Source organism: Canis lupus, chromosome 6, assembly GCF_003254725.2.
Source record: "Canis lupus dingo isolate Sandy chromosome 6, ASM325472v2, whole genome shotgun sequence".
NCBI classification, from domain to species: Eukaryota; Metazoa; Chordata; class Mammalia; order Carnivora; family Canidae; genus Canis; species Canis lupus.
The window spans coordinates 21,074,838-21,090,507 of record NC_064248.1 but is presented as its reverse complement, the minus strand read 5'-3'; the positions used below and the strand labels follow the sequence as shown (position 1 = coordinate 21,090,507).

Below are 15,670 nucleotides of genomic sequence, written 5' to 3'. Positions count from 1 at the left end.
TATCCCCTGAGAGGATGGCTTGGGATAGAAGATTCCAACCCTTTAAGCACAAGGGTGTTTCTCCTGGTAACCAGCATCCTCCCTTCTGGGTGAGTCCAAAGGTCCCCTCATTAGCATAACAGAAGTCACCTTGATCTCTGTCTTCTGCTCAAAAAATTCTGAGGGTCTTAGGAGCTCCTTGCCAGAAATGGAGATGAAGACCAAATATATGTTATTATAAATCGCAACATCAGTGTTGCAAACGACCATGTTTTAAGGTTTTTTGTTAATACCAAATTACTTGCCCAAATTATAAATCAGGAAGGTTCATGGAACACCCAGACTTTGGGATTTCTCTTTAAAAATCAGGCACTTTGGCAACATTGGGCCTGTATTCTCTCCAGTGGTGGCAGGAAGCTGGGATTTAGCTCTTGGGAGGTAATATTTGGGCAAGGACCACAACCTCCACCTCCAGAGAAGCATGGACTGCTTTTGCACAACTTCTTGTTGGTACATTCTCTCCTGTTTTGTTTTGTTTTGTTTGAGGTATAATTTGCATCCAATCAATCACACAGATTGCCCCCCCCAAAGTAAAGTGTCCTATTTATTACGATATTTATATGCCTCTCTGTTATCTCTGTTATTTAATTGTTATTTAAACTGCACTATTTTTATTTGGTTCTTTTTTCTGTGTGTCACTGATGAATGATTCTGTTGTATTAGTTTTTTGTTTTGTTTTGTTTTGTTTTTAATATTCTGAAATATTCTGGGGCGCCTGAGTGGCTCAGCCGTTGAGCATCTGCCTTTGGCTCAGGGTGTGATCCCGGAGTCCCAGGATCAAGGCCCACACTGGGCTCCCTCCACAGAGTTGGCTTCTCCCTCTGCCTACGTCTCTGCCTCTCTCTCTCTCTGTGTGTCTCATGAATAAACACATAAAATCTTAAAAAAAAGAATTCTGAAATACTCTGTTATATTTGAATGCAGTTGATACACAATGTTACATTCGTTTTAGGAGCACAACATAGTGATTGGACTGGTTTATATCTTATGCTGTGCTCCCCACACAACATGAGCACGGTATGTTGACTCTATTCCTCAAATGCTCAGATCTTGATCATTCTGCCCAATGGGCTAGGTGCCCCAGTGAAAATATAGAGATTTTTGTCACTCAAGGAAGTACTCCCTTCCAGTCATTTCCTGACTCTCTATATTCATCTTTCCTGTTGAACTTCATAGAAAAGGAATGGAAAGGACCTCAACAACCTCCATTTTTCAAAAAAGATTTTGTTTATTTATTCATGAGAGACAGAGAGAGAGAGGCAGAGACACAGGCAGAGGAAGAAGTAGGTTCCTGTGGGGGCCCAATATGGGACTTGATCCCGAGACTCCAGAATCACGCCCTGAGCCAAAGGCAGACACTCAACCACTGAGCCACCCAGGCATGCAAAAGACTTCCACTTTGACCTCAAACTTTCTAAAAGACTGAGCGGGAAAAGCGTCCTGTGTCCAACCTACTAAATCCAGCCCCTCAAGCAGGAAGGACCACCTAAGCCACCAAGACCCTGCCCGTGATTGACCCTAAGACATGGATGACCTGACCTTCACTGCCCACTTTTATCCCACATTTTTCTTATGTAGACCTGGAAGTACTTGCAGCACTTTCTCTTAAGCATCTCCTCCTTTGGGCTTTTGTCCAGCGGCCCAGACCTGGTCTGTTCGGGACCGCTGAGCCCCAGCTCCAGAATCATAAGGTGTGTGTTCCTTCATGTCTGGCTCAGCTTCTTTATTATTTTTATTTTTTAAGATTTTATTTATTTATTTATTTGAGAGAAAGAAACAGACAGAGAGAGAACACCAGAGCAAGAGGGAGAAGCGGGCTCCACTTCTGAGCAGGGAGCCCCACCCGAGACTTGATCCCATGACCCCACGATCATGACCTGAGCCGAAGGCAGACATGTAACCAACCGAGTCATTCAGGCGCCCCGTTCTTGGCCTGCTGTTTCAGGATTCCTTTTCTTTTGGTGCCTGGGGTTCTTGGTCACAAGTCTTTGAAGAGTGAAGGGGTAGACCAGATTAGGAGGGGTGGGCAGCAAAGCGAAGTTGACTGAGCAAATATCACAAAGCTCCCAAGGATGAGGACAGGGGTACCTGAGAGGGTTACCTTCAGAGTTTCTCAGTCTCCGGCTTTTTAAGAGATTGTGGACCAGCTTTTTTTTTTTTTTTTTTTTTTATTTTTAAATTTTATTTATTTATTTTTTGTCAGCTCTTTAATCTGATTCACGCTTCAGGTACCTGTCACCCAACCAGTTCTTTGTCCCCATGCTCATCTGCCTCTCAAGTAGTTGTTCCCGTGGAAACACCAGCCTTCCACTGTGCTGTTTTGTAGCCTGGAGGATGAAGAGGGCGGTGGCCGCCCCTGACCCTAGGGCATGCCAGCCAGCCTCGGGCCACCAGATCAAGCTCTTTTTTTTTTTTTTTTTTTCAAGCTCTTTGTTGAAATATCCCACTGGCCAGTTGAGCTGGCCTGGGGGCCTGGGTTAGACACCCAAGGCCATTCCCTTCCTTCCTGTAAAGCTTAGGATAGGATGGGGTCTTTTTCCTTTTAAGGGGAGTTTCCTCTTAGGATGGGGGTGGTGGTGGGGTCCCTTTCCCTGCCTGCCTTTCCTACCACTCTCTTCCATTACTGCCTTTACCTCTCCTTCCTCCTCTGTGAAAGCCAGATAATCATAGAATCTGCCTTAGAGGGTTGATAAAAAGATCAAGTGAGCAAAATGTGGAAAGAAAGCCCTTGGAACAAAGCCTGGGGCGGAGTCACTACTCTGGTCTTTCTGAATTACCCTGTGCGGGGGCAGGGGCCTGGGGGGCAGGGCTGCACACCCTGAGCCCCCCTGGGGCTACTGAGGGAGAGAGGGGGGTTGGAGGTGGGGTCTGTGATGACAGGGTGGCCACACCTCTGCTCTGGCCAGCAGCTGCCCCGTGGCCATGTGGGCCTGGTGTGGCCAGATCTTCAGAATGTTCTATGAAAGTGAGAAGTCAGAGTCTCGTTTCAAGTCTCCTGGTTTGTAAATGCTGGTATCTATTTAAAAATGTTTTGGAATGCTCAGAGCATCCAGTGAAAGCCTTCTGCCGTCCTGCACTGCCGGTCCTGGTGTCATGGGCCCTCCCGATGTCTCCCCTGGGTTCCAGATGCCTGTCTTTTTGCCCAGCCTTGGTCTGGAGCACACCCGGGAAAAGGGGCTGAACAAAGCGTGGTGTCTCACTGTCCCTGCTGCTGCTGCGGTGGGGCCCGGGCTGCGAGTGCCCTCCTGGGATTTTTCCGCTGTCCCCTGCCTCCCCCGCCAGCATCTCTCCTCCCCCCTCCCCCAGCCCGTCCCAAGCCCGCCTGTCCCCAGCGTGGAGGCGGGCCTGGAAGAGTGGGTGAGTGCAGCAGGACAGTGCGGGGCTCCTGCGCTCCCCTACCCCTCCCTGCCATGGGCCCCCCTCCAGGTGAGGCCCTCAGTGGAGGCTGTGTGGGCGGAGCTAAGGGCAGGCCATCCTCCCCACAGAAGCCTGCTCCGAGTTCAAGTTCAAGGGTTCAGGACTGGGCCCAGCCTCTGCTTGGCCTGGGGAGATCATTCTCTTCCTCTGATCCCTGCTGCAGCCCAGCCTGGAATTTGGAGTTTGACCCGCAAGGAGACTCCCAGCTGTAGGCGGTGCAGGAGAGGGCAGCCACCGTCCTCTTAAGCACTGGCCGTGAGAGCAGAGGGGCCCAGGTGTCCCCCTCCTCGCACAGTCCTCCTGCCTCAGAAGCCACGGACGGGGCCCCCCCTACCCAGGGCAGGTGAGCCCAGCACCCAGAAGAAGGTAAGATTCCCTACCTGCCCCCGCCCAGCCTAACAGCTATTCTGCAAACTGGGGAGGCTGGTGGGAGGACTGGAGGTGGTGGTGGCTGAGAGGACTCCAGCTGTGAGCCCGGGGTTGGGGTGCTCACATACCGGAGGAGTGGAGTACATTTGGGGGAGTGGGTACAGCCAGTGGCACCAGGTGCAGGTCCCTGTCCTTCCCCTTCCCACGGTCAGAGACTCAGTTCACTGAGCCTCGGATTCTTATCTGTTAAAGGGGAGTGTAAACTTCAGCCCAGGCTACAGGCCTGGCGTCTCTCAAGGACCCAAAGTGAAATGCAGGTGGCAATGTCTATGCTTGCTGTCACGCGTCCAGCTGCTACTTGCCAGGCAAATACGAGTTTTGCTGGAACGTGCTGGGCACGTGCAGAGGGCGTCACATCCTGGGCCTGGTCTCACTGGACGGTCAGCCCCGAGGACACAGCCACCCTAATTCATAGAGACTGAGAGCCACTAGAAACACGTCCAAGTGTGCACAAGTGTGCAAAGTCGAGCCTCAACCAGCAAAACTGGGAGCTTACCCACAATATCCAGTTTTCTGCTAAATGATTCTAGGGAAGCCGATGAGACAGGTGCCCTCCCCGGGCCCTGGGGATAGGACTTTCTGTGGGGTGGGGGGTGGGAGGTGGGGTGTGTGTGTGTGTGTGTGTGTGTGTGTGTGATAATGTACAAGGGCATATGGCAAAAGCTCTGAAAATTCCGTATTTGTTGCACAGATGTTTGTTGAGTGCCAGCTTTGGGGACACCATGTGAGTAGGACAGACACGGTCCCTGCCTGCAAGGAGCTTATGGCGTAGCGGGGATGGGCAGCAGTGAAACATTCATACAAATCAGATGTGTGATTCAGCAGTGATGAGAGGTCATGTTTGCTAGGTCGGCAAATCAAGGACTTGATTGCTTTTTAAAAGATTTTATTTATTTATTCATGAGAGGCACAGAGAGAGAGAGAGAGAGAGAGGCAGAGGACGAAGCAGACTCCCTGTGGGGAGCCCGATACAGGATTTGATCCCAGGACCCTGGGATCATGCCCTGAGCCAAAGACAGATTCTCAACCACTGAGCCACCCAGGCGTTCCAAGGACTCGATTTAGATTGAGGCTGAGAGGGAGCTCCTCTGGGGCTGTGACGATAGGGTGACATCTGAAGGGTGGGTAGCAGCTGATCAAGCCGAGGCCATAGGGAAGAGCATTCCAGGCAGAGGGAACAGAACGGCAAAGACCCTACCACCAGGAATAGGAAGAGGGCCGGGGTGAGGTGAGGGCGGGCCATCGCAGGGCACATTAGTGGCAGCACGATTCTGCGGTTGACCACACCTGGCCAGAGATCCCTCTGGCTTCCATCTGAGGGGTGGAATGGAAGGAGGGGAGGCGGGAGGTCCTTGTGCTGGTCTAGACGAAGTGCAGCTGGCTTGGGTGCAAGCACTGGAAGTAAAGGAGAGGGAAAAATGGGTGGATTTAGCCATGCTCGGGAAGTAGACTGGAATGAATTAGGGAGCATTAGATCCTGGGAGCCGAAAAAGACCCCCTGAATGCTTCGATGGTGTGCTTGCATGCCGTGGCAGCCGCTGGCCGGGCTTGGGCGCGGTGCCCCACACATCACGGGCACTCGAGGACCACTGGGTGGGTGAGTGAGTGATTGAACGCATGACCTAAGGCTCTCTAATGTCTGGTACAGCATCAGGGTGGGCGCAGTGGCCATCGCATGGGGTGGGGCAGGGACTGGGGTTGAACAGCCTGGTCTCCAAATGGGATGTGACCCCCTTGTGATGCCTCCTTGGCATTTGGATGCTCTATTCTTTAGGAAATTATGAGATAAGCTCATTACCAAAGGTCATCACCCCTGGAGTTCTCCCTGCCAAGGGTCCAGTACCAGGCAATGGTTACCAGCTCAGGGCTTAAAGCCCAGGCTGGACCTGGTTTCAGTCATTTACCAGTGGTGTGACCTTGGGCCCAGGGCCTTCTGCTCTGTTTTCTTCACCTGTTCAATGGGGTTGATCCAAGACCTGACCTCTTGGGGGGCTGTGCATTTAAAATGAGATTCACACATGCAGGTGGTCGGGATCTGCTGGACCACAAAGTGCAGGCTCTATTTTTTCTTTTTTAAAGATTTTATTTATTCATTTGAAAGAGAGACAGAGAGAGCACGAGCAAGGGGAGAGGGCAGAGGAAGAAGCAGGCTCCCAGCTGAGCCAAGAGCTCTACATGGGATTTGATCCCAGGACCTGGAGATCATCACCAGAGCCCAAGGCAGACACAATCCTCTGAGCCACCCAGGTGCCCCCCACCCTTTTTTATAACAAGGGCAGAGACAGACTCAAGTATTCTAGACTTAATCGTACTATATAATGAACTCCGGTAATGCTCTTAACAAACCTGCGACAGATCTGATTACTATCTGCTTTTTCTTTCTTTTTTAAGTAGATTCCATGCCCAGCATGGAGTGCAATCTGGGGCTTGAACTCATGACCTCCAGGTCCAGACCTGAGCTTAACTGACCTATCTCCATTTTACAGATGAGAAAACTGACCCTCAGAGTTTCTTGACCTAAGGTCACGAAGCTAGTAAGAAGCAGAGCTGGGGGACACCCAGGTGGCTCAGCAGCTTAGCGCTGCCTTCAGCCCAGGGCGTGATCCCAGAGTCCCAGGATCGAGTCCCCCATAGGGCTCCCTGCATGGAGCCTGCTTCTCCCTCTGCCTGTGTTTCTGCCTCTCTCTGTGTGTCTCTCATGAATAAATAAATAAAATCTTAAAAAAAAAAAAAAGATGTAGAGCTGGGATTTGAACTGGGCAATGCAGCTCTAATATCTCCACCCTTTGTCAGAGTACATCTCTTTTCCAGAGAGTTTTCGTCTATAATTAAAACTTGTAGTAAAATTGTCTTCATCTCTGGTCTATGCATGGCCCCTCCCCCTCTCCCTGCCTCTTTCTCTCGTTCTCTGCCCCCCCACTAATGCTCTCTGCCCCCCCACTAATGCGTTTGACATTCCTTGGCAGATAGGCCTGCATCGAGCTATTTAAAATACATCGAGCTATTTCATGTCTTGGAATGTATTTAATATACGCAGATGGGTTTATCCTGTAAGTCTTGTTTTTTTTTGTTATGAAATGTTTCAAGACACACAAAAGTTATAAAAAATAATGTTCACCCCCATTCTCCTGCACCCCCTCCTGCAGTGGACGCACATGGGGGAGCCAGCTAAGGAACCAGATGCCCCCGCCCCACCTGTGGCCATGTTTCTGGTCTTTTCCTCGCACCGAGGCGTGGCAAATTATGTAACTGGCTCAAAGGAAAAGGGTGAGCAGCGTCCCTGGGTGCTGAGCTTCTTTGTTCTCCAGCCCATTGGTGACCGCGAGGCCAGGGTGTTCTGGCAAACAAAGCCATTGTTACAACGCCGGCTTTGTCCAGACTCCCGTTACCCCTGCCCGCAGTCACAGAGGGTCCCTCGCAGGAGGTGAAGCCGGAGCCCACCCCCAGCGTGGCCGTCCTGGAGCCGGGCAAGAGCACTGTGCAAGGAGCAGTGCAAGGGGCTCTTGTGCACAGTGCTGCGAGGGGCCGGTGGAGGAACCCACCAGAATGGGGACCGTGTCTGTTCACTACTTTGTCCTCTGTGTCTAGCACAGAGCCTGGAACACAGCTGGTGCTTAATGTTTGTCCCACTGAGTCCCCAGGGCCCAGCACAGAGCCTGGCACACAGCTGGTGCCTAATAAATATGTGTGTGTGTGTGTGTGTGTGTGTGTGTGTGTGTGTGTGGAAACAGAAGGAGGGAGGGAAGGAGTGAACGAGGGGGCAGACAGGAAGGAAGGGCAGGAGGAAGGGAGGCAGTAAAGACAGAGCAGCCAGTAGTGGACAATGCGAGCTCCTACAGTCGAGGACCTGGGTTTGAATCCCACCTCTGGCATTTACTGTGACCTTGAAGCAAGTGGCTAGCACCCGCACCGTCTTCACGCCTCCCTTTCCCGCCTGTGGAGGGGACTGGGGACAGCGTCTGCCTCCCAGGGCTGAGCAGACGCGGTCAGAGGGCCGCGGTGGAGTGAGCGCCAGGCCGGGCCCTTCAGCACCGGGTCCCCGCGCCTGTTCCTGCCGTGCAGACGGCCAGTCCCTCCCAGCCCCTGCAGGGCCCCCACCTCCCTGGGCCCAGGAAGAGCCTGGAGTCCGTGCCAGCCTGCCCAGGGCCCGGATGAATAAGTTGTTTATGGGCTCCCGCCGCCCTCGCCCTCGGTGCCTGGCGGGCAGAGGCCTGCAAGGGGCAGCTGGGGGAGGGGCTGGCCCGCCCCTCCACCCACTGGCCCTCCTGCCTCCCTTCCAGACCTGCTGGGTTCTAGAACAAACCACCCCACTCCCCAGTTCAGCATCAATCTCCACCTTGGACTGCGTCCTGAGCTCCTAGCCCTCATCCTTCCCCAAAGCCCCGCGATTTGGAAGCAGCAGGTTGAAGTGTTTAAAAACACAGGCTGTGGGGGATCCTTGGGTGGCGCAGCGGTTTGGCGCCTGCCTTTGGCCCAGGGCGCGATCCTGGAGACCCGGGATCGAATCCCACGTCGGGCTCCCGGTGCATGGAGCCTGCTTCTCCCTCTGCCTATGTCTCTGCCTCTCTCTCTCTCTCTCTGTGACTATCATAAATAAATTAAAAAAAAAAAAAAAACACAGGCTGTGAAACCATACAGATGTGGGTTTGCGCCCTGGCTTTGGACATGATGCTAAACCTCCCAGAGCCACAGGTTCCTTGCCTCACCTGTGATGGACAATAGCACTCCCTACCTAATAGGGATTTCACCCCTGAGATAATTCGAGGGACCATCTAGGCCTCTCCTCCCCAAGTCCCCAGAATGTGCCTTTCCGTCCTTTTTTTTTTTTTTAATATTTTAGAGAGCGGGAGTGGGGGAGGGGCAGAGGGAGAGAGAATCTTAAGCAGATCCTGCCCTGAGTGTGGGGCCCGAGCCCATCACCCGGGCTGGATCTCCTGATCTGGAAATCATGATCTGAGATGAAATCCTGAGTCAGACATTCAAATGACCTAGGCACCCAGGTGCCCCTTTATGAGCCTCTGCCCCCACCCTAGAAACAGCAGTCTCCTTCCCATGTTCTTGCATGAAGGCTTTGCAAGTGCATGGATCAGTGAGGTTAGTTCCAAGCAGGTTATTATCTAATTTCATGGAGGACGATGATCATAAAATTTAGACTGAAGGGCATCCCGGCTTCTGCTACTTCCTTCTTCCTGCATTAGGACAGAGTAAGTGAGCTGGGTGTTCCCAGTACCAGCTGTTTCCCCCCCTTCTCCTTCTCTCCTCTCTCTTCCTTCCTTCTTCTCCATAAATGCAGTGGATCCCTGGTTGCTGGGGTTCTCCCTTCCCGGGAGGGGGCCACGCCTTGTCCAAGGTCTGAACAGCTGTGACCACCTGGCCTACAGAACAAAGCAAGGTGCAGCCCCTGGGGTTAAGTCCAAAGCTATCCTTGATGTGGGAAGGGAACTTAAGATCTTGGAGCGCCCCCCCGAGGCACCTTCTCCAAGTGAACATCCAGCTGCCTCTTTCCGGGCAGTAAGGCATCTGGTAGGGAGCTCCTGGTGAGGCTGTTAAAATCCTCCACTGCACAGGATAGCCTTCTCACCCCATAACAAAGAATTATCCTGCCCAAAATGTCAGGGATTTTGAAGTCGAAGAAACCTACTCTAGAAACAAGGATCATCCTGCCCAGGTAATCAGGCTGCTCTGTCTGTGGGCAACTCTGAGCAGAAGCACGAAATTACTCCTTAGTTCTTTTTTTTTTTTTTTTTATGATAGTCACAGAGAGAGAGAGAGAGAGGCAGAGACACAGGCAGAGGGAGAAGCAGGCTCCATGCACCGGGAGCCCGACGTGGGATTCGATCCCGGGTCTCCAGGATCGCGCCTTGGGCCAAAGGCAGGCGCCAAACCGCTGCGCCACCCAGGGATCCCCAAAAAAAAGATTTTTAAAATTTTTATTTATTTATGATGAGAGAGAGGCAGAGACACAGGGAGAGGGAGAAGCAGGCTCCATGCACCGGGAGCCCGATGTGGGATTTGATCCCGGGTCTCCAGGATCGCGCCCTGGGCCAAAGGCAGGCGCCAAACCGCTCTGCCACCCAGGGATCCCGACTCCTTAGTTCTTATTACCCTGTCAACAAATCACCAAGTCCTATTGATTTTTTTTTAAGATTATATTTACTTGACTGAGAGAGCATGAAGACAAGGAGGGGGAGTGGCAGAGGAAGTGGGAGAAGCAGGTTCTCTTCTGAGCAGAAAGCCCAGTGGGGGGGTGGGGCTCGATCCAGATCCCAGGACTCCGGGATTATGACCTGAGCCGAAGGCAGATGCTTAACTGACTCAACCCGCACCGCCCCCCCCCCCGCCCCGCCCGCCGCCCAGGAGCCCCTGATTTATGCTTCTAAGCTTGAATCCTTAGCACATCTGCCTCTAAGCCCCTCCTTTATATGGAACATCTTTGTGTTGTTATCTGATGAGTGAATTTCCCAGTATTGGGCTACACATCGTAGAGGTCAGGGACTGAGTCTTTTCATTCCCCAAACCCCAGAGTGGAGTCACACATTAACACAGGAATAAGTCAATGCCCAAATCACTAAAGGTCGAAAATCACCCTTGGGAATTTTATTAGTTTCCAATTACCAGCAACGCAGCAGCTTGAAACAACACAAGGTTATTATCTGACGGTTCCGGAAGTCAGAAGTTCTAAGTGAGTCTCACTGGGCTAACCTCAAGGTGGCAGCAGGGCTGAGTTCCTTTCAGAGGCTCTAGGGTGGAACGCATTAACTTGTTTCCAGCTTCTAGAAGCTGCCTGCATTCCTTGGCTTGCCATCCCTATTTCTTCATCTTCAAAGCCAACAACACTGGGCCAAATCCTTCTCTCGCTGTCATCTCTGGTTCTCTCTTCTGATTCTCTCTTCACTTTTAAGGACCCCTGTGGTTGCAACAGGCTCATTCAGATAATCCAGGAAAAATCTTTAAATTTGTTTTCTGGCCATATAACCTAATATAGTCACAGGTTCTGGGGATTAGAATGTACACATCCTTGAAGGGAACATTTATCTGCTCACCTTAGAAATCCCTTAAATTGGGGATCCCTGGGTGGCTCAGCGGTTTAGTGCCTGCCTTTGGCACAAGATGTGATCCTGGAGTCACGGGATCGAGTCCCACGTTGGGCTCCCGGCATGGAGCCTACTTCTCCCTCCTCCTGTGTCTCTGCCTCTCTCTCTCTCTATGTCTATCATTCATAAATAAAATAAATAAATAAATCTTAAAAAAAAAAAAGAAATCCCTTAAATTGCCCACACAAGTGCAGGACACTGAGAAACAACTTAGTTAGTGGTTCAAAATATACATTCTGGAGCAAGATCATTTGCCTTCAAATCCCAGCTCTACCACTTGAGCTGTATTACCTCGGGCAAGTTACTTAAAGTCGCTGTGCCTCAATTTTCCCATCTGTAAAATGGGAATGATGACAGCTCATGAATAGTAAACACTTAGGATGATGCCTGGCATGTCGGAGGCAATATGTATATCACTAAATATGTGGAATTTTATGGGCCTATCCAGCATTAGAACAAGATCATGGTGTTTAGCTGATCCGTCGACAAAATTGTCAGCTTGACCATCACCTAGCTCAGAGGTTCCTCAGAAATGAGGAGCAACTCCGGTGTCTTGTTTGACTCACACTCTTGGATGATGAAACCATTTGTACTATTCATGCTGTTTATTCTTAATATTTGCCAAGTGAGGGCTGAATTGCTAAAAATTAGCTGTTGGCTTTACTGTATTTGCTGAATGAATGAGTGAACGGATGGACAGAGAGATGGGTGGGTGGCTCTGCCTTCCCGGGTGATGTCCCTACCACACATCCCTCTGTGGGTGTCCTCTCATTTGGGTGCTCCGAGGAGGCAGCCCCAGAGAGTGTGGGCGATGCGCCTCTGGTTCTGGCCCCTGACACATTTGCACTTCCTGCAGGTTGGAGAGTGTGCTCAGGACCATGGAGAGCAGCTCCAGCAGCCCTCAGACCCCCCAGTCAGATCCCCTGGAGGCTTTTCCCCAGAGGAGCCTGGAGCCGGGTGACATCGCCGTGCTGGTTCTGTACTTCATCTTTGTCCTGGCTGTGGGACTCTGGGTAAGCCAGGCCAGGGGAGACACGGGAAGAAACTAACTCAAGCTCATAAAGTAGTCGGAACTTTACACCTGTAAAAATGTACTGAGTGTTGACCATGTGTCAGGCGCCGTCTTAGGCATTTACATTTATGTTACCCCACGTACTTTGCACAGACATCTACAAAGAAGACACTATCAATGTGCCCATTTTACAGGTGAGGAAACTGAGGCTCAGAAATGTAAGGTCCTTATAAATTAGTAAGCAGAGCTGGAGTTGAATCCATATCTCCTTCACTTTGAAGGCCGTGTTCTATTTTCTTTTTTAAAGGAAGGTTTGGGGCAGCCCTGGTGGCTCAGCGGTATAGCGCTGCCTTCAGCCCATGTGTGATCCTGGAGACCCAGGATCGAGTCCCACGTCAGGCTCCTTGCATGGAGCCTGCTTCTCCCTCTGCCTGTGTTTCTGCCTCTCTCTCTCTCAATTTCTCTCTCTCTCTCTGTGTGTTTCTAATAAATAAATAAATAAATAAAAACTCTTTAAAGGAAGGTTTGGTTTTTGTTTTGGCTTTTTTGTTTGTTTTTTAAGGCAATACAGACACATGTCTCAAAAATAAAAGCAACTTAAAATGACATACAGTGAGAGGCACCTGGGTGGCTCAGTGGTTGAGCATCTGCCTTTGGCTCAGGGTGTGATCCTGGGGTCCCAGGATCGGAGCCTGCTTCTCCCTCTGCCTATGCCCCTGCCTCTCTCTGTGTGTCTCTCATAAACAAATGAATAAAATCTTAAAAAAAAAAAAAAGAAAAAAGCGACATACAGTGAAAAGTCTCACTACTACTACCGTACCCTCCACAGGCAACTACTATTGTTAACTTGTTCATACCTTAGTTTGAGTTTCCTTATAGAAATCCAAGCAAATATTATTATGTGTATTTACCTCTTTCTTAAACAGGAAGTAACTTATTACATATGTTTTTTTACCTTGCTAATTTCCACCTAACATAGTCTCTTGGATATCTTTTCATGCTTTTTTTTTTAAGTGTTTTTTGTTTTCTTTTATTTATTTATGATAGTCACACAGAGAGAGAGCGAGAGAGAGAGAGGCAGAGACATAGGCAGAGGGAGAAGCAGGCTCCATGCAGGAAGCCTGATGTGGGACTAGATCTCGGAACTCTAGAATCACGCCCTGAGCTGAGGGCAGATGCTCAACTGCTGAGCCACCCAGGTGCCTCTCACTGTATGTCATTTTAAGTTGCTTTTATTTTTGAGACATGTGTCTGTATTGCCTTAAAAAACAAAGTGTCCCTCAATCCAACTGTTTATAATTTTTCTACTCTTACTCCTTAGAGTTCCCCCTTCCAGGTCAAGAAGGGGATAAAAGTGTTGGAAATCCCAAAGACCCTACATCTGGCCTTTCTCTGCCCCCTACCCCTTAGCAGAACATACTGAGATGGATGAGATGTTAAAAGTAAGAGCTTTCAAGTCAGACAGACTTGGGGTCAGGATTAGGGGAGGGTGAAGTTGGAGTCACCAGGAATCTATATTTTCCTTTTTTTTTTTTTTTTAATTTTTTTTTAAGGTATTTATTTATTTGTGATAGTCACAGAGAGAGAGAGAGGCAGAGACACAGGCAGAGGGAGAAGCAGGCTCCATGCACCGGGAGCCCGACGTGGGATTCGATCCCGGGTCTCCAGGATCGCGCCCTGGGCCAAAGGCAGGCGCTAAACCGCTGCGCCATCCAGGGATCCCAGGAATCTATATTTTCATAAGAAAACTGGGAGACTGATGTACTACTGGTTTGGGAAGCCTTGGATTTAAATGACTGTTCAAAGAGTTTTTTTTTTTTCTTAAGATCTTATTTATTCATGAGAGACACACAGAGAGAGGCAGAGACATAGGCAGAGGGAGAAGCAGACTCCCTATGGGAAGCCCCATGTGGGACTCAATCCCAGGATCACGACCTGAGCTGAAGGCAGACCGAGCCACCGAGCCACCGAGCCACCCAGGTGCCCCAAGGAGTTCTTTTTTTAAAAAAACAAAAACAAAAACTTGCTGTGTCAGGATTCAGCTGGAATGAACCACAGCTTCTGTTATTTCTATAGCAAGAGCATTTGCAGGGATGATAAGATACCATTTCATGCCATCTCCTATCCAGTAAGAATCCCCTTACCAACATTCACGCCCAAGCTCAGAGTTCAACAACTTAACCAAGATCCAACAAGCTACTCAGTAGCCAACATGTCTCTATTCAAACACCCTTAATGCCTGGAAGCTCATTCCTTCTAAAGATGGTTTTGGAGACCAGCTAAGAACATGGGTTCCCAAATCAAACCTGGGTCTGAATTCCTGGCCCTTCTAGAAATGTGGCACAAGATAAGTAACTTTGCTTTTGAGCCTCCATTAATTCATCAGTTAGATTGGTCTAATGACAGCAACTTCATGGAGGTTGGTAGGGATTAACATGAGATGATGCTGTAAGATGCATAGTGTGGTGTCAGACAGCTGTGCTACTATGGTGCAATGCAGCACTAACACTCAATAAGTGGTGCCCATCATGAGCTCTCTTAGATGAGCCATGGGTTGAAAACTCAAATGCATAGGTGAGCCATAAGTATGTGAAGCAAGGAGTGGTAGGGGTTGAATTGAACTGAAGAATTTATATCTTCTCTAAAGCATTGAAATTAAAAAAATATTTTTAAAAGAATGTGAAGCAAGGAGTGGTAGGGGTTGAATTGAACTGAAGAATGTATATCTTCTCTAAAGCATTGAAATTAAAAAAATATTTTTAAAAGATTTTATTTATTTATTCATGAGAGAGACACTGAGAGAGAGAGAGAGAGAGAGAGAGAGAGAGAGGCAGGCAGAGACACAGGCAGGAGAGAAGCAGGATCCATGCAGGGAGTCTGATGTGGAACTCAGAATCATACCCTGAGCCAAAAGCAGGTGCTAAACTGCTGAGCCACCCAGGGATCCCAAAATTAACTGTGGGTAATTAACTGTGGGTAAAAAACAAACAAACAAACAAACACCCAAACTATATTTGATGTCCAAGTCTGGCCTGCTGGACTCCCAGTTGGTAATCCAGGGTCCAGGCACTCTGGGATGCCTGTGATTTTTATCCACCCCTCTTCTTTGTTTCAGTCAACAGTGAAGACCAAGAGAGACACAGTGAAAGGCTACTTCCTTGCTGGAGCGGACATGGTGTGGTGGCCAGTAAGTGATCTTTGGTTCAATTAAAGTCACTTCTCAAAGATTATTCCAGTGCTAATGTTCTGTTTAGCCTTTGGTCTCTCAGAATTCTGGTTGCGTGCTGTGTGGAAGTCAAGGCTAGAGAAGGCTTAGCTCCAATGCAAATTGGAACAAAAAGAATTCATCAGCTCACCTAAGGGAAAAATCTAGTTAGGTTGGTTTCAGGTATGGCTGAGGGCAGAGGCTCAAGTGATGTCACTAGGACATGGTTTCCCTCCCTCCCTTCCTTCCTTTCTTTTTTCCTTCCTTCCATCTGCCCATAGCAACTTCTTTTCTTCTGGATGAGCATTATTCCCAAAGGATCTTATACTCTACTGTTTCCTGAAGTATGAGTAACAATTGCCCAAAGATTTCTCCATTGCAAGCTGGCACAGCATTAAATATCATCAAATTACATAGTAGTGAACATAATCCTTTTCCTACTCTCTGTCAATCCTCCTGATTACATAAAAGAAA

At 49.5% G+C, this 15,670-nt stretch overlaps 1 protein-coding gene across 1 annotated transcript in view; it reads left to right on the top strand.

The window, feature by feature from the left end:
* The first annotated feature begins 3,381 nt into the window (after positions 1–3,381).
* Positions 3,382–15,670, top strand: part of SLC5A11 (solute carrier family 5 member 11) — a 41,325-nt gene continuing 29,036 nt past the window's right edge. Inside the window, exons 1-4 of the mRNA XM_025416139.3 lie at positions 3,382–3,465; positions 3,620–3,822; positions 11,836–11,992; positions 15,107–15,178. Of these exons, the coding sequence (XP_025271924.1) occupies positions 11,858–11,992; positions 15,107–15,178 (207 nt within the window). The 5' untranslated portion in view covers positions 3,382–3,465; positions 3,620–3,822; positions 11,836–11,857. The remainder of the gene's footprint in view (positions 3,466–3,619; positions 3,823–11,835; positions 11,993–15,106; positions 15,179–15,670) is intronic.